The following is a 25007-nucleotide window of genomic DNA, read 5'->3' on the forward strand; positions in this document are numbered from 1 at the left end:
TAAACGATATAACCTGCTATTTTAACAGCAGAGTAAGCATCACAACGGCACAGAGACAACACAACACTGCCCAGTGAGCTGCAGGTGTTATTGAGTGACAGCTGAATGCAGAGGCATCTCTCTTGACATGGAGCTCTGCCCTTCTTCAGCCTTCAGCTACTGATATAACTTATTTCTTTTGTTCCATTATTTAATTCTTCAATTAATTTTTGTTCTTCCTCTGTTATGATTGTGACTTGAAATGTAGCAAACAATACTTGTGATTGAAAGAAAAATTAAATACAAGTACAAGTTAGGGGATGGGTGATTCATTAAAATTTTTCCACTGCCAACTCTCAGCCCAAAATGGCTCCCATATGTTCTTCAGAGGCAGACCATTAAGTTATCAAAATAAATTAACGAAAAAAAAATTGCCCCTCAAAAATCAACTGTCATGAACTTAATTGCCATTACTCATTTGCTCAGTCATCCAACACTAGTAGAAGTACACAGAAATAAGACACATTACAGTAACAAGAGTAAATGTAATCTGTTACTTACACCTCTGCTAACAGCCCACAAAACTAGTATCATTCTTAAATAATCAATATTAAGAAGTCCATTAACTTCATACATATTGATAATGAAAAGGAGGAAGTCTTATCTAGTTTAACAGCTTCTGTTTTCTGTGCTGAACAGAGGGACATTATCTTTAAAGACATTTTTCTGTTATAAACAGATTTTTTATATGATTTACTTGTCTTGCATACATTATTGATTTGCTGATGTGTTTTAATTTTTCTGAAGTTTCACTAAGGTGAGAGGAGCAGCCATGAGTTTAAAAGAAGCAGCAAGTGGATTTGTTATCTTCCTTCTCTCTGTGCCAGGTAATATATATTTACATTTGCACTGTAAGGCATTTAGTCACTTAGAGCAAGCAGAATTAGAATTATACAAAAATAAATGAAATCCAGAATCACATTTCTAGTTTGGCTATATGCTCCTTAAAAAAAGGATATGCCCTGTGGCCACAGTGACCCTGATGCACCACCCATACTGCCCCAGCTAATTTTGCTGTTTGCCCTGCCCCTTTCCTTTCAGTACAGATTTAGACACCAGCATCCTTAGTTGTGATTTTGATTGGAAAACATGTAATGAAACGCTGTGCACATAAATAGTGGTTGGTATTACCCACTCAAGTGAGATGCAGCACACTTACAGCAGAGAGCATGCTCTGGATGGGTGCGAGAAAGGGAAGAAGTGAATATGGCCAAAAGTGTTGATGTGATATAAACTTTCATTATCTGTGAGGCCTGGATGTTGGTCTACATTTCTGTGCTTTACATTGCAATGATGTGTCTGTAAACATAGACAAACAGCTAATTTTCATTTTATATGCTTGTCACCTCTTCCTGGATTTTTAGGGCGTTTTCATACCTGTAGTTTGGTTCATTTGGTCTGGACCAAAAGAAACATTTTTGCATTTTAGTCCTGTTGTGGTTCATGTTCACGTTGACTTTTTACAAACGAACCAAGAGGTGGAAACATGCGGTTTTACAGGCTGACATCTAACTTGTGGATTGGACAGTTTTGGTGATTGTCATCCTGCCTCATCAGTGCGTTGTTGGGACCCATGTGAGAAAATTACATTCCAGTGAGTGACTGGTTTATGCTGCACTTTTATGCTTACAAAGAAATAACCAGGTATACACATTATCTAGAAAATCACAGCATGTTATGATTAATGACTGACAGATAGAAAGGGACTAAAGGAAGCATCTTGTTACTTACAGGACACCGTCCGCACCTCACTGACCTGCTGTTGCTCGCATGTGCATAATGTCCACATAGAGACAGCGTGCTGCAGCACTGTCTGCCAGACCTACTGTACGTCTTTATATGTTGCATTTACAGAAGTGTTGGGAGGAGAAGAAAAGAATTAAAAGAAAGCATTGGCAAGAAAGCACTTTTTGTTTTCCTCATACAGAGAGAGAGAGGCGCCGCATCTGCCCTTTACCTGACTTTTTCATGTGTATTACAGATGGTTGTAACTGTGGGATCACTGTCACACACTTTTTAATCTGACAAAGCACGTGGAGTAGGATACAAGCACAGCAGTTTTAACAGCCCTTGGCCTGTTTGTCAGGGAAAATGTCTGCGTAGTGAAGTTATTCGGTAATCTGTTGCTAAATGAATTTCAAAAAATATAGGCTATACATGTCTTATCAATTATACGATTGCCTCCTGAACAGATTTAACAATCAGCAGATGGATTTATTAGTAGTTTCGCTTTTGTTCTAAAATCCCATCTGCCATCATAAAATCCTGTGGTTGGTTCGTTTGGTTTTACCTCTCAAACAAACCTCATCAGAGTCCATTTGGAACCACACCGAGACCCACCTTTTCAGGTGGTCTTGGTCTGGTTTGATTTACAGCAGGCATGTCAAACTGGTCCACAAGGGGGCCGGTGTGGCTGCAGGTTTTCTTTCCAACCAAGTAACAGCACACCAGACTTGACTCATTTAATCAACTGATCTCGGTCTTCAGACAGCTGATTGGTCAAACTATTCTAGTTCCTTATCGCCTCCATAAAATTTAACTGTGTCTCCTGTGCTCTTTGTTACAGTTGTACAGGGTCCAGATGAGTGGGGAGTGACTTACCCCTCTACTCTAATCTGTGGCTTAAAAGGATCGACAATGGACATACACAGCAACTACACATACCCATCCAGAATAAATGACCGTGACACCAAAGTTTATAAAACATTATGGTTTACTAAAGGGATGAATTATGCACCTGAGGATCTGTCCAGAGATCCAGACTACACAGGTCGGCTGCATTTTCAGTGTAATAACAGCATGTGCGCTCTGAGAATCACAGACCTGAAAGAGAGTGACTCAGCTGTGTACAAGTTCAGGTTCATAACAAACCAAGAAGGTGGATTTTATACTGGTATACCTGGAGTCAATTTGTCTGTCACAGGTAACATTTTTATTAGAATAGTTGGCTCTCAATGTTCAGCGTCTAGGAAACACTACTGTGAATCTCTGTATGTCTGCATGCTTGTACTTTGATAGTCTCGTTTGAAATTACATTTCTGTTCTTTCTTAGCATATCCAGACCTCCAGGTGCAGTTGGGGAGATCATCAACCCAGTTAGAGTGTCACAGCAGGTGTAATGTACCTGATCAATCTTCATATGTCTGGTACAAAAATGGTCAGAAAATGGATGAAGGAACAGCTTCTCCTACAGTCTTTGTTAAGGTTAGCGGCAACTATTCCTGCGCTATTAAAGGACATGAAAGTCACCGCAGCAAACCGTTTCATGCCATTATAGGTAGGCTGTTTATGATTTGCAAATCTCTGAATGTCATGTACTCTCTAATGGTAGTGTCAGAAAGATTCTGGCAGATACGTTTTCATACTAAAATTAATTTATGTTCATATTTCCCTCTCCAGATATTCCAAAGGTTCCCTCTGTGTCAGTGTGTCCCACTGGTGAGTTAATGGAGGGCAGTTCAGTAAGTGTCACCTGTAGTAGTGATGCTAACCCAGCAGTTACGTATACTTGGCACAAGAAGAAGGAAAATCCAGATCTTCAGTCTCTGAGTAATGAACCCCTGCTTGTCTTCCGTTCCATCCAGTCCTCTGACTCTGGACAGTATATCTGTACGATAGAGAATTTGGTGGCAAAGAGAGCCTCTGAACCGATCTTTATTGATGTGAAATGTGAGTGAGCTAATTTGAAAAGACATTTGGCTGATGACTATCAGCATCTTTAGGCTTGCTTTGTGATCAACCATCAGTGGTACAATCACAAAACCATGGTTTGTCATCTATTAATTGTCAATTTATATTACTAAATCTCTACCAGATGCTCCAAAGTCTGCCTCTGTATTAGTGAGTCCCTCTGGTGAGACAGAGGAGGGCAGTTCAGTGAATCTGACCTGTAGCAGTGATGCTAACCCAGCAGCTAATTACACCTGGTACAAGGACAAAAAACTCTTTGAAGTCTCAGGGGGAAGTTACTATTTCAGTTCCATCAGCTCTGAGGACAGAGGAAACTACCACTGCAAGTCTGAGAATAAATATGGACAGATCAACTCTTCATTACTCCTTATAAATGTCATGTGTAAGTTATTTCTAGTCCATTCTATTTTTTGTGCTTCAAGCGTCCTTCAAAATCATGTTAATGATAATGGAATGTGTCTGTATATTTTGTCCTCCAGATGCTCCTAAGATTCCCTTTGTGTCAGTGAGTCCCTCTGGTGAGATAGTGGAGGGCAGTTCAGTGAACCTGACCTGTAGCAGTGATGCTAACCCAACAGCTAATTACACCTGGTACAAGAAGAACCAAACACTGCTTCAAGGACAAGAAAGCATTTATAATTTCACCTCCATCAACTCTGAGGACAGAGGGACCTACTACTGCAAGTCTGAGAACCAATATGGACACAACTCTTCATCCATCTTTATAAATGTCCATTGTGAGTCACATGAGACTGTTCTCTTTTTCATGACACAAAAGTCCTTCAGAATCATGCATGCTGAAATGAATTGAATGTGATTCCATATTATTTTCCCCCAGATTCCCCAAAGCTTCCCTCTGTGTCAGTGAGTCCCACTGGTGAAATAATGGAGGGCAGTTCAGTGAGTCTGACCTGCAACAGTGATGCTAACCCAACAGCTAATTACACCTGGTACAAGAAGAACCAAACACTGCTTCAAGGACGAGAAAGCATTTATAATTTCACCTCCATCAGCTCTGAGGACAGAGGGACCTACTACTGCAAGTCTGAGAACCAATATGGACACAACTCTTCATCCATCTTTATAAATGTCCATTGTGAGTCATATGAGACTGTTCTCTTTTTCATGACACAAAAGTCCTTCAGAATCATGCATGCTGAAATGAATTGAATGTGATTCCATATTATTGTCCCCCAGATTCCCCAAAGCTTCCCTCTGTGTCAGTGAGTCCCTCTGGTGAAATAATGGAGGGCAATTCAGTGAGTCTGACCTGCAACAGTGATGCTAACCCAACAGCTAATTACACCTGGTACAAGAAGAACCAAACACTGCTTCAAGGACGAGAAAGCATTTATAATTTCACCTCCATCAGCTCTGAGGACAGAGGGACCTACTACTGCAAGTCTGAGAACCAATATGGACACAACTCTTCATCCATCTTTATAAATATCCATTGTGAGTCATATGAGACTGTTCTCTTTTTCATGACACAAAAGTCCTTCAGAATCATGCATGCTGAAATGAATTGAATGTGATTCCATATTATTTTCCCCCAGATTCCCCAAAGCTTCCCTCTGTGTCAGTGAGTCCCACTGGTGAAATAATGGAGGGCAGTTCAGTGAGTCTGACCTGCAACAGTGATGCTAACCCAACAGCTAATTACACCTGGTACAAGAAGAACCAAAAACTGCTTCAAGGACGAGAAAGTATTTATAATTTCACCTCTATCAACTCTGAGGACAGAGGGATCTACTACTGCAAGTCTGAGAACCAACATGGACACAACTCTTCATCCATCTTTATAAATGTTGAGTGTAAGTACAAAACAATTGCATGTGGTTAACAGAGCATGTGAGCGCGAGCAGGGGATGGTTGGATGGAGTGCAGAGCAGCTGCGCTTTTAAAAGGATGGAGCATCGCCTTTTCTCCTGCTCCAGTTTCGCTTATATCGCTCACACCACAAGTCTGACATATGCCCAAGTATCCCTTGCACAGACACTCACGCTATTTTGAACTGTCCTGTTGATAAACAGTCCAGAGCTGTCTCTCTCACTTCATCTCCTCCATGTGTGCTCAGTTTACTGTCTGCTGTAGTCTGAAACATGCTCACTGATGAAAATTGAATGAAACTGATGAAATGATCCTGCTGCCTTAATACAAAAACATGAATATTGCACACCGTTTAGTCGTTATATAGACTGAGTTGAAAAACGGTGAGGACTTTTCCCCTCAGATGCTGGTGGTTCTATGATGTTGGAATTTTAAATCCAAAGCCTGCAGTGAACCATAGAAGCTTTATTGGTGCGTGTATACATGTGTATGGAATAAGCGATTTGAGCAGGGCGGGATGAAATCTGAGTTGAGTGTGGAGCAATAATGAGTGGACTGGCCTGGTGCAGCTTTGGTGGGGGGTTGAACAGCTCTGTGAGCGAGGAGCAGAGATTCTCACTGCTCCACTCTGCTCACATGCTCTGGTGGTTAGTAAGTTAATTTCTTTTTAAACTATTGAGAACTGGTTGTAGTGTAAAGAATTGCAACTACCTCAACATAAATATAAATGATTATATATTTTTTCTATTTTTATCCCACACCCACCATACTATACCAATACTATTAGCAGTTGATTGATGATTTCTACACACAGGAGCTTTATCCAGACAGCTTACAAAATGCATAGCATAAACTGATACGTTAATTTACTAAACAGAACACTAACATTTAATCAATTATCTCTTTATCTATTCTATCCCCAAGATGCTCCAAAGCTTCCCACAGTGTCAGTGAGTCCATCTAATGAAATAATGGAGGGTAATACAGTGAATCTGACCTGTAGCAGTAATGCTAACCCAGCATCTAATTATACCTGGTACAAGGAGAATGGAGACTCACCAGAAGCTTCAGGACAGATCTTCACCATCACTAACATCAGACCTGAACACAGTGGAAATTACTACTGTGAAGCACAGAACAAAAGAGGACGTCATAGCGCCACCTTACATCTGACAGTTGTAACAAGTAAGCTACCATCGGAAGTTATTCTGCACCATTTGGATCAGATTTCACTACCCTATATGTGTATTGACCATCGTGTAAAACTCCCGTACCCATAATAAGAAGTTGGTGTCCATAAAAAGTTCATATCTGTTGTCAGTGGTTCCCAAATGGGGTCTTGGGCTCTCTGCATTCTGGCCAGCTCATGAGTATGTTTTCCAGGGAAAACAAGATGAGCTAGATAAGTGGTTTTCATTCCTTTTGTGCTCAAGGCCACACTAAAGGGCAAGACAAAATCTCAAGACTCACCTGTGATTATAACCATGCAAAATAGCTTGAATAACCAACCTAACCAGTAGAGGCAACAAATACCAGCCAGTCAGGCAGAGCTACCAGAGTGTGGGTGGGAAATTATCTACCAGTGCCTTTAATGTGTTCATTCCCATGATCATGCAACTTTTACTTTAAGAGCAAGATGAGACTTTGTAGGCCATAAAGACTTAAGTTTGTCTGGGCACAACTGACCTTCCGAAAGTCATAGGACAGACCCTGGACACTGTGGGGGTTAAATATCCTGAAATGTAAGAACTTTTAGCTGCAGATTTGCTCATCTTGCTACCCTGATCAGGATCACTGATGTCAAAGTGGATGGTCTCTTAGGAATGCCTTAATTCTTGACTGTTCTCAAAAGAAAATATATTTACGTGCAAGAATGTGTTTATCAAATCATTTTACTTTATTGGGTAACTTCCTGTCACACCCTAATTAATTGTCAATTAATTGTGATCCCTGTTTTCTAGGAGCATGGAAATTAATAGCTGCTTTCACAGTTCCTGTTTTTTTCCTCACTATCATACTCATTCCTGTCTTACTAAGGATCATGTGAGCAATTCTGTTTTAATAACTTTTTATGAAGTACTTTGAAATTAAGTCATTTCATAGCAGTGAGTGGAGGCTTTTAGTTTAATTTTAAAATTAATTCTCCTCACCAGAAAGAAGCGGGTCTTCAAGCAACCGTCTGAGCCTGGAAACAGACCTGACAACAGTGAACAGGTGAGGAGGTAGAGTTAAATACTCCAGTGCAAAAGAAAACCCATTCTGAATTTCAAGTTCAGTTGTGACTGCTAGTTTCTCTAGCTTCCAGGTCAACTTAAAGGATACTTAAGTTATTTTGAAGTGATCTTGTATGACATGCTTGGGCATAGTCGGTGCATTACTTTCAATAGATGACCACAAATAAGTAAATGCCTACCAAAAAATATCAATGTCCTTTCAAGTTTCTGCTAAATTTAGATTTTTTTTTTCACTGCTTTACTTTGCCAGCAGCCTTTTACTGCTCTGCGCCTGTTTTCTGCCTCCCTTTGTATCACTCTTCAAATCAGCTGTTTGGCTCAGACTTTACTGAAACCAAACTTCACTTTCCTAAAGATTTCAAATTTGGTGTGGTGTGTATGTAAAGGCTACATATTGTAAACAGTAGTTGCCTTAGTTAGTTTTTATTTCAGTTCCAGTAAGTTATACAATCATTTTCATTCTCAATGCTGTTATTTTTTCTATTTTTTTTTTTCAGCTATGTGTATGTGACTTATAGGCAAACAATAACAGATTAAAACAACACATCCCAGCTGATAGTATTAATTTTGAAATACAACAAAAGTATAAATTATAAAAACAAAATAAACAAACATAAAAAGGAATGGTGAACAAAAATACTAAAAGATTGAAAGGAGTTAATAAATGGATAAGTAAAAGAAAAAGGGTAAAGGTCAGGGTGGGAAATTGCATGTGAGTGTATACAGTGGCATGAGTGTATGTGTATGCATCAAGAGTTGAGTCAGGTAAGAAGGTGAAGATACATATGTACTGTAGAATATGTAGGCAGATTTCGATCACTTCACTATTTAAGTATGGCAACAGCAGGGCTCCATCTTTTGATAAATATTTGTTTTTGGAGTTTCAAGGAGTATGTTATCTGTTCCATCTGTTAAATTTCCCATACCTTCTCAGCCCACATATTATATGTTGGAGGGTCAGGTTTTAACCACTTAATTGTGATGCATTTTATTGCTGCTGTTGTTAATATTGGTACAAGGTATTATTTTGCTTTTCCATCAGTGCCCCCCGGTGTTAGACCCAAAAGTGCTATCCTTGCATCTTTTGTGAGATTTTGGTGAAATATTATCTTGAGTGCTTCAAAAATTTCTTTGTTTCTTTGTTCATGTCCAAATCTTCTGAAAAGAGGGTCCGCAGGACACTATCACTCATTGCAGCTGGAAGCTCTGGATGATTAGTAATGTAGACTGCATGTGACATTATACAAAGATCCTGGGGTAACCAAGTCACACTCATAGCAGCAGCTCTACAGGTCTGTGCTTGTGGCATTACAGTTTACATATCTGCAGCGGCAAGTAGTCTGTGCTCTTCAGCCTCCAGCTCGGTCTCTAGTTTCCACAGAAGTTTCCCCTCTCTCTGTCAGCCCATTTAGTCTCTCTCTGCAGGCATTCTTTTTCCATATCATCTGGTTCTTTATAGTTTCCTCCTGTCTACACAATGAACAGCATATCGCCATCACTGTCATAATCACCCATTTTTATTTTCTTGTATTCTTCATCTCTTGGATCAACTGCTGTGACAGCTGATCTGCGGAGTGAGCATGGCAGAAGCAGGTGCAGGGGGCTGGAGCCTATATCCCAGCTAACATTGGGCAAGAGGCAGGGTACACGCTGGACAAGTTGCCGGTTCATTGCAGGGCTGACACATTGGTGACTCTAAATTGCCCATAGGTGTGAATGTGAGAGTGAATGGTTGTTTGTCTTTATTATGCTGCATGTCTTTGGACTGTGGGAGGAAGCCAGAGAACCCGTGAAAACGTCATGGCACTCTCTTGATTTGTTCCTAGTACCTCAAACAAATGCAGTGCATGCAAATGCAGATGAGTCCAGGAAGCACTCCTACCCAACCATTTTTCTGATTTGCTCCTGTTATTTCATTAGGAAGTTGTTTATTGTCAGGAAGCTAAGCAACCTGTCAGGCGATTGTGTATGAGGCAGCAAGGAAAAGGACCAAAATGCAGACAACCAAAGACAGGAGTAGTTCAGTGATTGATGAGTAAAATGTTGACAGATATACAGGTAAGGGTAGCAAGTCCAAACAGAGGCAGTTCAGACACAGTTCATGGGTTAACAAAAATTGGGCAGACATAAGGTGGCATAAGGTGGTGGTGGAGGCAGGTTCAGTGTCAAATTCAGGCAGCTGGAAAGCAAAGGCACAATGCAACATTGGGATGGGCTACTATAAATACATTTGGAGGTATTTAGGGAGTGAGGGTAGGTTGGGGTTTGTGTCCTGTGTGAAACCAAGGTCAAGCTTCTCTAAAATCTTAAGTCAGGTAACATGTAATATAATGTACTTATTGTAACTCAAAGAGCAGTCTTTTCCTGAGCTTAACCAAGTAGTTTTGGCACCTAAACCTAATGAAATTGCAGTTGTTTCCTAAAGTTATCTCTGTATTACCAAGGCTTTCTGGCACTGTCTCCCACAGACACAATAGGTTTCCTTGTGTATCAGTAGGAGACACTTAGGGGCATAACAAATATGTCTATTTGATGACCTGGGATGAGGACAGGATTTGCCAAAGTTTTACCAAAATTCAACACTGGTTTAATTGGAAATTGGGCTATATAAGTTAAAACATCTGCTTAGTACCCAGTAAATAAGACAACACAAACAGCATTGGTTTCCCATACAAGCCTCTAGTTGATTTATTTTTTCTTTGACTAAAATCCACCATCTTTACACATAATAGATTTATTTAGCTACAACTACATGTCATGTTCACACATTGACACCAGCAGTTTGGGGTCTTGCCACAGTACACAGTCTGACATGCTTCCTGAGCCACGATGAAGTTCTGTGAGATGGCCATCTACACATGAATGAATGAATGAATGAAAGCATGAATGAATAAATACAAATAAATAATTTATCTTTTTCATCCAATTTTCATAGATACTACAAGCAGACGAGCAGGATGATTTTCACTATGCCACTGTCCACTTCTCTAGAACCCAGGCTGATCCTATCTACTCAAACATCAGCCTAGCTCAGCCACGAAGATACAAAGAAAAGAGGAGGGAGGAGGAAGAGATGGTCGAGTATGCTGCTGTAACATTAAACAGTGCTAGTACAGCCTGGAGGTGAGCAGCTCCTCACGTAAGAATTAAGCTGTTAATTAATCTGTTAGGCTCAAATTACAGATAGAAACTGATTGATGTTTAGGTCACTTTTTCCATTTCACTGTTTTCACCTGCTTTGTGATTACTGTTGGGTTGTTTGTATCTTTTTCATTGATACCTATAACTTCAGAATCCCTTAATGTAATTTTTTTTCCTCCTAGAACCAGACATCAGGAACCTGTGGAAAATCCAGCTGCATTGTACAGTACGGTCAACAAACTCCCCAAAGAACACAGAAAGAGGAATCTCTAGTCTACTTTATTGTTACACCTGTTCACCATCTTGGTGAACAGCTGATCATGAACATTATGAACATAATGTTGCATTTCCATGTAGCAAAAAGCAAAAATCCATCTATGTTTCTCTGTGAACAGTAAGGTGTATAAGCTGTTCCAATGGATTGCCAATCCTGATGCCTCGGGCAGGAGAATGTTAAATTGACTATGAAGTTTCCTAAGACGTTAACATTGCACTTTGCAAGTGTTGTGTTTTGGCTCAATAATGTTGAACATTAACAAGTTATGGGTTAATGAAAATTGGGCAGAAAGACGGCACAAGCAGGCAGATTCAGTTACAGATACAGGTAGCTGCAAAGCCAGTCAATGCTGCTACCAGACAGAAACACCCTGAAAGTGGCAAGGTAGGTGGAGCTGTCCCCTCACGTTCCATTTTTATATACAGAGCTGTCAATTCCTGACAAGTTCAAAGCAATGGATTGTAATCTGGATGGGATGAAAAATCCTGGAAATTGCAGCCCATCATGCAGATTGATTTGACCAATGTACATATACCACAGTGGAAGGAAGTAGTAAACTGCATGTGGATGGACAGCTCAATAGATTTGTGACCATTTGTGAGCCTTTGAATGTGAGACATAGTAACTTAGATTTTTTTTTTCCCCTTGTACCAGCACCTCACCTGAGTCATTTTATGTTTGGAATAGGTGGACACATGCCAAAGAAATATTAAGTTTACATTAATTAGACTGTAATTAAATATTATAATGCATATATTATATATAATGATGTATTTACACATAATTTATCCAGCTGGACCACTGTAACAAGCCAATGTAATTAAAACTAACTTTTACAATGTGTGTCACAAGTTCATGTTTGCTTAAAACTAATAGGCCTGTGAGTTTCCCACACCTCATTACTCTGCATTTCCTCAGCAACCTGACTACAGGGTGAACAGATACGAAGCAAACTTAGAAAACACACAGCCAGTGCATTTCACTGCATCTGCAGACTGTGACATCTTGCCCCAGTGCATATGAACATTAACTGCAGAGGGCATGTGTCAATATTTACAGTCTAAAGGAGTGAGTGCAGTTTCAGATGTGCAGTGGTACAGCAATACAGGGTCAGAACTTCTGAGTTACAAAATGCATTGTTAAAAAATTGTTGATGTAAAGACATAGGAGGTCTTGCCATTTAACAGCTTAACATCCGTATTCTGCTCACTGACCACAGAAGAAAGGCATCGTTAAAGACAATGTCCTTCTTCAGTGTAAGTAGAATTGTTTTGATGTGACTGATAAAGTTTACTTCCTCTGTGCGTCATTTCATCTGTTGACATGTTTTATTGTCTCTAAAGCCTCACGGAGAGATGAGAGGAGCAGCTCTGGGTTTAACTGCAGCAGCAAGTGGATTTGTTTCTTCCTTTTCTCTGTCATTATTTCGCCACTGTGTTCGTGCCAGATCTGACCAGTCCTCTTCATTATCTGTGTCACGTGTTACACTAACAGACAAGAGTTTTTCACACCTCAATGTTCTGCATTTCTCTGCAAACAGCAGCGACCTGACCGCAGAGTGAACAGAGAGGAAACAAACCGACATGTCATGCTCTCTTATAATTAATACTCTGATTTTCATCCCGTTTTGTAAAACGGCCTCATGGTTCACAGGTTTAATGCATTCCTGTTCCTTCATTACACCTACAGACTGTGTGACATCCTGCCTCAGTGCACATAGAGATTAACTGTAGAGAGCATGTGTCAGTATAAACAATCAAAAGAAGTGAAGTGTCAGATGTGCAGTGGTACAGAGTCAGAATTTTAGTTACAAAATGTAAATGTTAACATATGATTTACACCCTGATATCTGCATTATCAAAGTTTTGTAATTCACTTTTTTCAGTTTTTCTCAGTCCATAGAATAAACATCGTGCTCAGCATGTCACTTTTTGCATCCTGTACTGCTACTGTTTTCCTCTTTTTGAATGGTCTTGTGTCAGTGGGACGTTGGCTGCAACAGAGGTTTGGTATCAACAAACCATAACAGTAGTTTCGTATTCTCTTTTACTGAGCTTATAGTTTGTAAAACACAACTTTATGATGATGTGGGTGTTCACAACATCACCATTGGGCTCAGTTTATGTTAATCATATAAAGAGGAAGGAAATGAAACACCCTCTTTTACGAGCCTGACATCTGTGTTCTGCTCACTGACTACGGAAGAAAGGCATCTATAAAGACGACGTCCTTCTTAAGTGTAGGTAAAATTGATAGTTTACCTCCTGTGTACATTATTATTTTATCTGCTGACATGTTTTATTGTCTCTGAAGCCTCACAGAGAGATGAAAGGAGCAGCTATGACTTTAAGTGCAGCAGCGAGTGGATTTGTTGTCTCCCTTCTCTCTGTGTCAGGTACTGTATATCTACAGTTACATTCATTGCATCAAAAGAGGAGAATCTGGGAAAATGTGGGACTTAGTGAGATAAAACGCACTTGGGGAAATAAGTGGATCAGAGTTGTGTGAAAGGAAAACTGAAATGCTCATAACATTGGTTTTGTGTACAGATGTTGAAAATCCACAGATTTTTCAATTATAATTTTTGTTTGTTTTGTGATATTTGTAATGGATATTAGTAAGATCTTGTTTTTTGTTAGCCAAATGCTTTTGTTCTTGTCTTTTGCCTGAAGTAGCTGTGTGCTAAGTACTTTTACATGTTGTAAACTGAGAATCTTGTGGGTTTCATTCAAAACTGTTCTTGAATACCCATTGCCCTGTTTAATTCGTTCTACAAGTTGCAGAAGTACCAAGTCATGTGGTAGACAGCTAGTTTCTGTCTGCAGCTACTTTTATCACAGTGAACTCACTGCAAACTAACTCTTGTTATCATACATCTGCACCAAAGCCTACTAGTTCCTCTATTGTCTGACCTCAGAGTGGTGGTGACAGATGCTTTTCTTTTCTTTTTTCTTTTCTATATATCATAGCAGTTTGAGACACCTCATTGTTCTGCTTTTATTTTTAGTTTTCACGCTTGACTCAGCAGCAACTTGACTACAGAGTGAAACTAACCAAGAAAAGCACAGACTCTCCTACTAGACTATCATTAATATTTCTCCTCCTATCCTGGTCAGAAAACTGCATTAAAGCTCACAGGTCCAGCACATTCCTCTTGACTGCACCTTAAAGGGAAAACTCACCACTTTTCATGTGGATGTCCAGTCAGTGTTGATGGTGACAGTAAATTACTCAGTGTTTGCTGCAGAGTTCTCCAACTTGCAGGCTGCCTGCATGTATCAGGATGGATAACATTCTGATGCCTACATACATGTTGCTGTGTATCATCAGATAAACTGTACAACAATGTTGGACACTTGTCGCCCTCAACAGTCGGCACCTACATAGTGGAGGAGGCGGGGCTACCAAACTCATGGCCTAGGCAACCAAGGAAGCAGCCATGGTGACTATAGTGGCTGCAGCGAACACTGTATTATACAGATATAAGTTATGCAGATTCTTTTGTGTGTGTGTGTGTGTGTGTGTGTGTGTGTGTGTGTGTGTGTGTCACTATACTGTTGTCAGATTGAATCCAGCTTGTGCATTTTCAACTAGTAGGTGGAGGTTATGTAACTACTAGGCCCTCCTTGCCTTCCCAGAGGTAGAGAAGTTTTAAACTGAAATAGTCTGTAGTTTTTCTTCAATACCAATGACATCACCATGACATTGCTAGTTGCAAAAAGAACAACAGCTTTTGCAGCAGGAGTATTCAGCTTTCTTGGTCAATATAGCAGTGAGAAATTGATTGTTTCAGCTTACTATATTTACCATCAGCACTGACTGGACAGACACATAAAAAGTGCTGAATTTTTCCTTTAAGACTAGATGTTGTCCTGTCTCAGTGTACACAGAGATGAACTGCTCTTCTACTCTAGTAAGTAAAGTGAGTAAAATTTGTTTTATTCATTTTCTGTGTGGAGGACATTTTTGTTGACACATTAGACTCATTTTTCTGAAATTTTGTTGGCAATATTCAGAATGAATGGACCAAAGTAGAAACGCCCGGAGGTCAAATATTCCTCTGTCCCAGCAGTGATAAAATATGAGTCCTGAGACCTGAGTAAAGTATATATGTATATAAATGCATGATTAAGAACTTTTTCTGACAATAATGGGTCTGATAATTGAAGATTTTAAAGCTTGTTCAGGTTACCTTGACCCAGAATTAGATTAATCCACTTATTACTATTTACTGGTTGTAAATTGAAACCATTTATTTTCATTGTGACTCCTGATGTCCTCTTTGTTACAGTGGTACAGGGTCAGAATGACTGGAGAGTGACTTACAGTTCTGAGATCTGTGCCTTCAAAGGATCAACAGTGGACATCAGCAACAGATACCCATCCACACTAAAGACAATTGAGAATAAAATCTGGTTTACGAAAGCGAGCAGTGGTTTTTATGTCGATCTGAGAACCGACCCAGAGTATTCAGGTCGTGTGCAGTATATCTTTAGAAACAACATCTGCACTCTGAGAATCACAGACCTGAGAGAGAGAGACTCAGCTGAGTACAAGTTCAGATTCACAACAAACCAAGAAGGTGGAAGTTATACTGGTTCACCTGGAGTCACTTTGTCTGTCACAGGTAGCAGTTTCATTTCATTTCATTCATCAGGTAACATTTAGTCTGAATATTTATTAATTCAGACAGTTCAGTCTAAACTGAAAACTTCTGTTCTCTGTTCACATATTCAGATCTACAGGTGCAGGTGAGCAGATTATGGGTCTACCCGGGCCAGTCTTATATCCGGGCAGAGCTGAAGTGTCACAGCAGTTGTCGTCTTCCTGGTCATCCAAACTACATCTGGTACAAGAATGGACGCAGCGTTCGAGGGAAAACATCTGAATTATATTCAGACAAAGTTTATTCTGGAGACAGCTATTCCTGTGCTGTGGAAGGACATGAGAACTCCCGCTCTCCTGCAGTGTGTGAGTTTACTTACAGTTTTCCACTGAAACACCACTTAGTGCACATAGCCCTTAACCTTTTGAACTGTACCTTGATTGCATGTAACTCTGATATTTGCTGAGACATTATGCTGAAACTGATGAATGTCTCATATTCTCTGCCTTCACTGCAAAACTCTGTTGTAAAATAACAGCTCACACTGGAAGTTTAACAAAACAAGATCTGTCATCAAGTCTTCAGAGTTTGTAAATTTTTTTGATCACAAAAAACTGGTGCTGATCATGATAGAAATTTACTGATTATTTTCTCTTATCATTAGTTCACACTTTTCTGAATGAATTTGGAAACACTAAAGATGATTATTTTGTTCCTTGTTCTTTGAACTCTGTGATGTTTTCAGCTTTTATCTTTCTATCATAATTGCTGTAAACAGTTTCACACACTTCAGTGCTCTGAGAAAGATAGAACACCCAGAAGTAATTCATATTCCTGTGACCCAGCAATATTAAAATATTAAAAACACATGGTGAAATTTCCTGTTTCACTTCAGTTTGAGTTGGATAGAATTATGATTTTTTAATGAAAATAATTGGTCTGATGACTTTAAAGCTTGTCCAGGTTGTATAGTCCACCTCTGACTGATTAACTGAAGTCATTAATATTGATTGTGACTAACAATGTGCTTTGTGTTACAGGGGTACATGAACAGAAGGGCTGGGGAGTGACTTACAGTTCCACTGAGATCTGTGCGTTGAAAGGATCAACAGTCGACATACGGTGCTCCTACACATACCCATCCAGAATAAATTACCAAGACACCATAGTGGAGAAAACATTCTGGTTTACTAAACACAATGGAAATGAATTTGTGGATCTGAAAACAGACCCAGAGTATTCAGGTCGTGTGCAGTATATCTGTAATAACAACAACATCTGCACTCTGAGAATAACACACCTGAGAGAGACCGACTCAGCTAAGTACAAGTTCAGATTCACAACAAACCAAGAAGGTGGGAAATTTTTTGGTTCACCTGGACTCTCTCTGTCAGTCACAGGTAACATTTTCACTGGAAGTATTTAATATATATGAAACATTACTATCTGAGTGTGTATCTGTTTGGGTGTATGTTGACAGTTGCCTATAAAACAATATTTGTATGTCCATTCATCACAGATCCACAGCTCAGAATACATGTGAGGAGATCAACAGACAACCAGTATTCTACCTGGACTGAGCTGACATGTCACAACAAGTGTCAGCTGCCTGATCATCATCTCTACATCTGGTACAAGAATGGACAAAAACTGGAGGAAAAAAAAAGTTTTTTTTACCCAGACCCGATAAATCCTGGAGACACCTTTTACTGTGCTGTAGACGGACATGAGGACTTCCTCTCTCCTCTAGTGTGTGAGTTTACAGAACACCATCTGATGCAGCCTTTGACGCGTTGTACTTAATATTAACTTCATGTAAAAGTGGATTTTATTTACTAGAAAAAAAAAAAACTACAGAGCATCACAGAAATTCCCTTTATTATATTTAGTTGATGCTTTCCTTAGTTAATTTGTTATCAAGAAATATTGATCCTTTAGATGAAAACTGGTCCAAGTTTGAACTTTTTTGTCAGTCTACAAAATATGAAATACTAAGTATCCAAAGACAGTGAATTAGTATCATTTCTCCTGTCTTCAGCACTGATGAAGTTTTTTATATCTGCAATTGTGATGTGCTTTAGGTTTTCACTTTGATTTAAAAGTAAGAGCAGCCAGGTTGTTGTTTCATATGTACCTTCCATGGACCCCCACAGCCAATACAGATATTGATATTAATTGTTAAATGTGATCATGTTTTCTCCTCCAGATGCCCCAGCATCTGTGTCATTTATATTTACTGCATCCTTCAGGGGATTCAGGCCATCTTGGTCATCACAAGGCCTCAGATCCTGTGATGTATCTCATCTCATAAAAATCTGTGTTAATTCATCTTTTCCAGATGGTCCAAAGGCCTCCACCGTGTCAGTGAGTCCCTCTGGTGAGATAGTGGAGGGCAGTTCAGTGAATCTGACCTGTAGCAGTGATGCTAACCCGGCAGCTAATTACACCTGGTACAAGAGGAATGAAAATCCAGACCTTCATTCTCTCCGTAAAGGACCACAGCTTTTCTTCAGCTCAATCCAGTCCTCTGAATCTGGAGAGTATTACTGTGAAGCTGAGAACGATCTGGGAAAGAGAAGATCTGAGGATATCTCTATTAACGTGATATGTGAGTAAAACACAGTTAATTTGAAAAGCATCATGCTACTACTGACATCTCTTTAAACATTTATTACTCTTTCAGTTGTTTTGCTGATCAATCACTTTGTTCAGCTCTGTTTGTTTTACAGTCTGTTGCTGTAGTTCTACAGAATGAATGTTTATCACAGCATCTGCAGTCTGTTTGAAGAATGTACAGACAATTATGAAGAATTTTCTCCTTAAAGGACATGAAAGTCTCATTTCTCCTTTACTGTGTATTCGCTCTCTAAATCCGGTTGTTAAAGTACATTATTGGTGGCCCAAATGTAAATTTGGAGGAGTAAATTTTTCTGTGTTGTCTGACATCTCCATCCAGGTGGGAGCCTAGAACTCCTCTGTATGCACTTTTGTCCCAACTGAAATGAGCAGTAGAAATTAGCCACGGCCAGACTCAAAACTGAATAATTTATTTACAAATGATTCTGCAAAAATGGTGCACATTGCAATAAAATAATGGGGCAAAATAATCAATAATAAAAGCAGATCTGGTGTTAAGTGGGTTAAAAGATAAAAGTCCAATAAATACAAAGTACAAGATAAATCTCTTCTTTTATTACACCCAGTCCTCTCTAAATCCAACCGCCAGTCCTCCTGTTTCGCTGACAGCTGGCTCTGTTGGTCCACACAGTACCAAACTACGCTGCACCACTGTCCTCTCTATGGCTGCCACACACTTACACTGCTGCACTGTCTGGACAGCTGCCTCTAGCTGTCCAGGCTTCATGTAGATCGTCAAATTAAGAAAAATTTTGGCCTCTATCTCACAAGACTTTGCTCCCATCTGCTTCTGACTCTCTCTCACTGTCGATTCCTCTTCTGTCACCTCTTTTATTTCTTTTTCCCTGCCTACTTGATTGTCTCCACACAGGTGTGCTGCCTGTTGCTGATGGCTGTGGGCATGTCAACACAACAAAAACTACATACAACACACCAGAATGTAACACAGTGGATGCAATGATTAAACAACCCACTTCAATGTAAACAGCCATAATTACATGTAAACACAATAAGCAATTTAGATATAATACATGCAAGTCACACACAGCAACCGAAATATAACTATAATAGCCGCACATAAAGGCAAGAAAGGGCCACATCCTCACATGAATGCAACTCAACACAGCCTTCCTTTATTGTGACACTTGTGTTGTTGATATTAGCAGCACACACCGCCATGCATGATGTCTGTTGATGTGTTGTTTCTAGCTGCTTCAACTCACTGCTTCGATTCACTCCTAAATTTTTGCTGCTGTGTCATTTTTCCATCATTTGTGATTCTGCTTCTTCTGTTAGTAGTTTGAGTAAGCTTAGTAGGCCATGACTTCAGCAGCCCCAACATATGGGTAGCTAGCCAGTAATTAATTCTAAAGTTCACTGTTTTTATGAGGTAAAAGGTATGAAGGATTCAGGATGTTTGCTAAACTGTGATGTTGTATTGGTGAAGGCTCTCTGTTGGCCATCAGGGGGCATCTACATGGAATATTTGGTGGCCACAGAGTAACTTTTTGTGGCCTCAGGACATCAGGTCATGACTGATGTCTAACTTTGAATATGTTAACATTTTTTGCCCAAGGTAACAAGACAGTGACCAGCTTTTTAATGTGTTTTGCTAAGAAGCTCTACCACCTACTTTATGACTAATATTAGATTCTTACATTATGTGTGTTATTCAGTCTTCATATTGTACATTTCACTGTCCAGTGCCACTGTAAAACAAATATCCTAAAAGCATCATGTTTTTTCCTCCAGATGCTCCAAGGGATCCCTCTGTGTCAGTGAGTCCCTCTGGTGAGATAGTGGAGGGCAGTTTAGTGAATCTGACCTGTAGCAGTGATGCTAATCCAGCAGCTAATTACACCTGGTACAAGAGGAATGACAATCCATACCTTCATCCTCTCAGTAAAAAATTGCAGCTTGTCTTCAGGTCCATCCAGCCATCTGACTCTGGAGAGTATAACTGCACAGCTGAAAACAAGCTGGACAGGAGGACATCTGAATACAAATCTATTAATGTGAAATGTGAGTGAAACAATTTCACTAGAAAGCAACATACAGTTGAAAATATTTTGAGCTATATGACCTAGAAAACTATTTTGTTAATCATACCTTCTTTCTTCAGCTCTGCCTGCTGCCAGTCACAAAAGTACCTCATAAGTTTCAGATGCTTCCACTCAAAAATGTCACTCATTTCAACACATTGCACCAGAGAGATCTATTCTTATTTTTGTTCATTTATTTGATCTCCTCCAGATGCTCCAAAACTTCCTTCTGTGTCAGTGAGTCCCTCTGGTGAGATAGAGGAGGGCAGTTCAGTGACTCTGACCTGTAGCAGTGATGCTAACCCCAAAGCTAAGTACAGTTGGTACAAGGAGAATGAAGACTCACCAAAAGCATCAGGACAGAACTTCACCATCACCGACTTCAGAGCTGAACACAGTGGGAATTATTACTGTGAAGCCCAGAACCCAATAGGACGTCGTAACTCCACCTCACATCTGATCATTGTGGCAGGTAAGTTTTTGCATTCAGCTGAGGTCATAATACACCATGAGATGTAATGCAGGGAAGGTGGATTTGAAAACTTTTCATCAGTATCAGACCTTCTTTTGTGACTTCTCACTGTCAGAGAGTGAATCACTGGGATGATGGTACACACTGAAAAACTTTTTTTTTCTTTTTTACAAAATCACTAAGTGTGAATATTTTCAGGGCATGGCACAGAGGCTGGAACACACACAGAGTTTTCTCTGTCACAGCAGCTGCTTACTCTGTTGCTAATGGTCTTATTTTAACCACTCACAATTCTGTAACTACACCAAACTGTATACCAGTATATCACATGCTTGCAAAGCCTTTTAAGAACATTCACCATATGCTTATGATCATTTTCAAACATATTAGAATAGATTGTTTTATTGGCAGTAGTGTAGTGTTATGCTCTGATGAAATGCATCAGGTACAGCATGATACTGGAAATAAAATCAAAATGTTTTTTGTCAAATATTATATACATATATGCATATATATAAAAAAATCAGCTGATATACCATAATTACATTTTAGAAACTCTAAAATATCAAAGTCGCTGTGTACACAGGCTGACAAATATTCCTCATGTGTTTAGCAGGAAACTAATATTGGATATAATACACACACATCCATTTTGGTCCTGGACAGATTTTTTAATTGTTTCATCATAAATCACTATATTTGACCAATTTGTCCAAACATGCTGTAATCACCTAATTAATTAATTAATTATGTTTTCTTTTCATCACTATTTCTCAGGAGCAGAGAAACTAGCAGCTGTGGTAACAATCCCTGTTGTTGTTCTCCTGGTTATCATATCTCTCTTTGTGTTCCTGTGGATCAGGTGAGCAGTTCTGTTTTAACTGAATCATTGGATTTTAAATCACTGAAAATCAGAAGTAATTTATTTCATTTCATTTTTGTTTAAATTAATTGTCCTAACCAGAAAAAAGAGAACTTCTGAGGAATCTTCTGATGCTGAAGAGACACCAGACAACAGGGAGCAGGTGAGAATAATTACATATGTAATTCTAGGAGAAAAGAAAACCCATCCTAATTTCTCAGTCAGTGTGCTGAGTCACTCACTGTTTAAATGCTTCTAGAAAACTCACCAGAAGGACTTTGGGATGCTCTTTTCAAGTTCCTCTTCAAATAAATTAATTTATATCAGGCTACCTCAGATTCTTTTCTGTTGTCCTTTCCTCATGTATTGCTTTCATGTCATACAGCAGCATGTTGGTGAAGCAGGAATATTTGTTCCATTATTAGCACAGCTGCTGTTTCTTTGAGCTTTTCCATCTTAGTTGCAATTGTCTACAAGAATGCATTATTCAACTAAAAGATCTACTCTTGTTAAATGTCCAGCTGAAAGTAATGTTTTCCATGTTTACCTGATCAGAGACAGCCAGAGGAGCAGGATGACGTTCAGTATGCCAGCATCCACTTCTCCAAGAACCAGACAGATCCTCTCTACTCCAACATCAGAGCAGCTCAGCCTCTCAGACACATGGAGCAACAAGAAGTCTGCGAGTACGCTGCTGTCAAATTCAACAGGACCAGTACTGCCCCGAGGTGAGCAGCTCTCCACACAGGAACATGATCCTCAGTGCAAGATTAAAATGTCAGGGTTAGAGTTTTTGCATATTCTAGCTCTGCTTTTATTCTTGTCACTGTTCAAATTTCATACTGTATCGTTTTTTCTCAGAACCATAGGTCAGGAAACTGGAGAGGATCCATCTGCATTGTACAGCGCAGTCAACAAAACCCAATGAGCACAACAAACATTGCATTTAGTCTGATGTTTCTATATATCTCCATTTTTTCTGTATAAAAATGTCTCAGGATGGACCAAGAATGTAAAATAGTCAATAATTAATCTTAAAGTTACTACAATGAACTTTCAGGCCCCTGTGGACAAAAGCAGTAGTGTTTCCACAGTAACAACCACAAAAAATAACATTAGAAATAAAATCCTGCTTCTTTTTAACTGGCTAATGTGCAACTCACTGTGACTCTGCCTGGGAAAATATAAACAGGCTCGTTTCATCTGATTTAACAGAGAATCCAACCTGGTGGCAACCATTAAGAATAACTATACAGAAATAGCCAATCTTTTCACAGAAGATCTCATTTGTTTAAGTAGGTCATATAAAAGCAACAAGAATAAATCTGGACTGTTTCATAACAAGTTAAAAACTCCTTGCAGTAGCTTTATACAGCTTATTATATAGTTTTATATAACTGTACAGATATAACATCAGCCAGTGTTCAGCTTATTTCTTTTTTACTCTCCATTGGTCAGCTTTGAGGAATGTGTAAAGTATTTCATAACTTCATGCATTAAATTGTAAATACTAAAAGGGAAGTCAGAGAGTGCAGATCTCCACCGAGGCCAGTAGTCCAGTCTTCTACAAAATACAAATCTGCACACCCAACCACTACGTCTGATATATTTACAGAACTGTTTGACTTGCAGTCTATCAAAGTATGGTTGCGCTTCATCATCTCTACTGTGCATCAATTATGTATTCCCAAATGTGAAGGAAATCATGTACTTTACATACATTCATGAAAGCAAGAGAATGCTCTATTATGTACATAAAGTATGTACTAATATCAAATGCAGAGGCTGATATGAGCTGTTCTAATGGATTGTGCCTGCCTCAAGCAGGAGAATATAATTCTGACTATAGATTTTATGATGAAGTTAACATTGCATTATACCAAACCCTGTTTTGGCTCAATAATTTGAACATTGTTGCCAGACAGGCACCCTGAAAGTGGCGAGCTAGGTGGAGCTGTCACCTCCCTGTTTTTTTTTGTTTTTTTTTCCATATGCACCAAGTTGTGAATTCCTCACAAGATCAAATCAGTGGCCTGTGACCTAGATGGGATGGAAAATTCTGAAAATTGCAGCCCTTGTGCAGATTGATTTGACTAATATACATTAACAACAGTAGAAGAAAGTTGTAAACTGCATTTAGATTGACAGCACAATGGATAAGCCAACAATCAACCGATGGTTGGACATACTGCTGGTGCCTGGCAGCATTCCTGCATTTGCTGTTTCTTCAACCTCACATGAATCCAAACCTTCATATGCTGGTAATTTTGCTAGTGTATTTGATCCTTTGTTGAATAAAATAAACTGAACTAAGCCTTGCAGCACTATAAGGTGCCATTAGGCTGTTCCTAGGAGTGTTTGAATGTGAGACGTAGTGACTTTAAGTTTTTGTTTTGTTTTTTGTTTTTCTTGTATCAGCACCTCATCTGTGTCATTTTGTGTTTAGGGGAGGGAGACAGTTGGTAGACAAATATTTTTACGTGAACAAGACTGAAATAAATCCTAGTCTTGGAATTATCACTTTAGTTCTATATCAGCAAACAGGTAATAATCTGATCATTTATAAGTGAAATTGCAATACAGAACTTCTTACTTAAAACAACAACAACAAAAAATCATAATAATGTAGTGTAGTGTTGTTTATGGGGGCAGTGTTGTGCTATGTGAGAGGGGGCAGTCTGGCTTCATATGGGTGGAGTGAGCTCACCTGTGGGTGGTTAGCATTGCCTGGGACCCACGGGAAAGAGTAAAACTAACAAAAGAGAGAGGCTAGGGTTGTTTCAGTCTCTCTGGGGAGCGGAATTGTTTGGACACCCAGTGTGTTTGAGCCCAGCGCTGACTTTCCGGGGGGGTGGGGGCCGTTCGCGACTTATAGTGTCACTGGCAGTGAAGAAAGGAAGGTAGGAGAGCGGTTCCAGTGTTTGGAGGGGAGGCTGGTTGCCTCCTTTAGGTAGCTAGGCGGGGAAGTTAGCCGAGAGTGAGCCGCCTGCTACCGCTTCCCAGCCACAGACAGCTTTCGGCCCACCGCTGCTTGCTCCACCACTTAAGTTTCATTTCTTTTTATCTTTCAAGTGTTGTAGTTGTTTAAGGGTAAGGGGGGGCATTTTAGTAGTCCGGCAGTGGGGAACAGCGGCAGAGTAGGAAGACAGTAGGGGGGAAAAACTGGGTGGACTCTCT

The 25007-nt window shown here is 39.5% G+C and overlaps 2 protein-coding genes across 2 annotated transcripts; both read left to right on the forward strand.

The window, feature by feature from the left end:
* The first annotated feature begins 790 nt into the window (after positions 1-790).
* LOC146329481 (cell adhesion molecule CEACAM5-like) lies at positions 791-12773 on the forward strand. Its single transcript, XM_084714431.1, has 14 exons — positions 791-866; positions 2606-2962; positions 3092-3316; positions 3439-3708; positions 3854-4111; positions 4209-4466; positions 4568-4825; positions 4927-5184; positions 5286-5543; positions 6484-6744; positions 7521-7602; positions 7713-7773; positions 10729-10916; positions 12752-12773. The coding sequence occupies exons 1-14, from the start codon at positions 812-814 to the stop codon at positions 12771-12773; spliced, it is 2811 nt and encodes a 936-aa protein (XP_084570557.1). The 5' UTR covers positions 791-811.
* Positions 12774-13536: 763 nt separating this feature from the next.
* On the forward strand, positions 13537-23636 carry LOC146329482 (B-cell receptor CD22-like). Its single transcript, XM_084714756.1, has 10 exons — positions 13537-13606; positions 15503-15844; positions 15949-16182; positions 18156-18425; positions 20207-20476; positions 20708-20968; positions 21746-21830; positions 21933-21993; positions 22386-22558; positions 22692-23636. Exons 1-10 carry the CDS (start codon positions 13537-13539, stop codon positions 22756-22758), a joined length of 1833 nt encoding a protein of 610 aa, XP_084570882.1. The 3' UTR covers positions 22759-23636.
* Positions 23637-25007: the final 1371 nt, after the last annotated feature.

The sequence above is a fragment of the Lutjanus erythropterus genome, chromosome 3 (genome assembly GCF_056507025.1).
Source record: "Lutjanus erythropterus isolate fLutEry1 chromosome 3, fLutEry1.hap2, whole genome shotgun sequence".
Lineage (NCBI taxonomy): Eukaryota > Metazoa > Chordata > Actinopteri > Lutjaniformes > Lutjanidae > Lutjanus > Lutjanus erythropterus.

What these genes read in the sequence shown, in the direction of transcription:
- LOC146329481 (XM_084714431.1), top strand. Translation starts at nt 812, where the DNA reads ATGAGTTTAAAAGAAGCAGCAAGTGGATTTGTTATCTTCCTTCTCTCT. An exon ending in CATCTTTATAAATGTCCATT is followed by an intron (nt 4,467 to 4,567) that starts GTGAGTCACATG and finishes ATTTTCCCCCAG; the next exon opens with ATTCCCCAAAGCTTCCCTCT. An exon ending in GACCTGACAACAGTGAACAG is followed by an intron (nt 7,774 to 10,728) that starts GTGAGGAGGTAG and finishes CAATTTTCATAG; the next exon opens with ATACTACAAGCAGACGAGCA.
- LOC146329482 (XM_084714756.1), top strand. Translation starts at nt 13,537, where the DNA reads ATGAAAGGAGCAGCTATGACTTTAAGTGCAGCAGCGAGTGGATTTGTT. An exon ending in TTTGTCTGTCACAGGTAGCA is followed by an intron (nt 15,845 to 15,948) that starts GTTTCATTTCAT and finishes TCACATATTCAG; the next exon opens with ATCTACAGGTGCAGGTGAGC. An exon ending in TTTGTGTTCCTGTGGATCAG is followed by an intron (nt 21,831 to 21,932) that starts GTGAGCAGTTCT and finishes TGTCCTAACCAG; the next exon opens with AAAAAAGAGAACTTCTGAGG.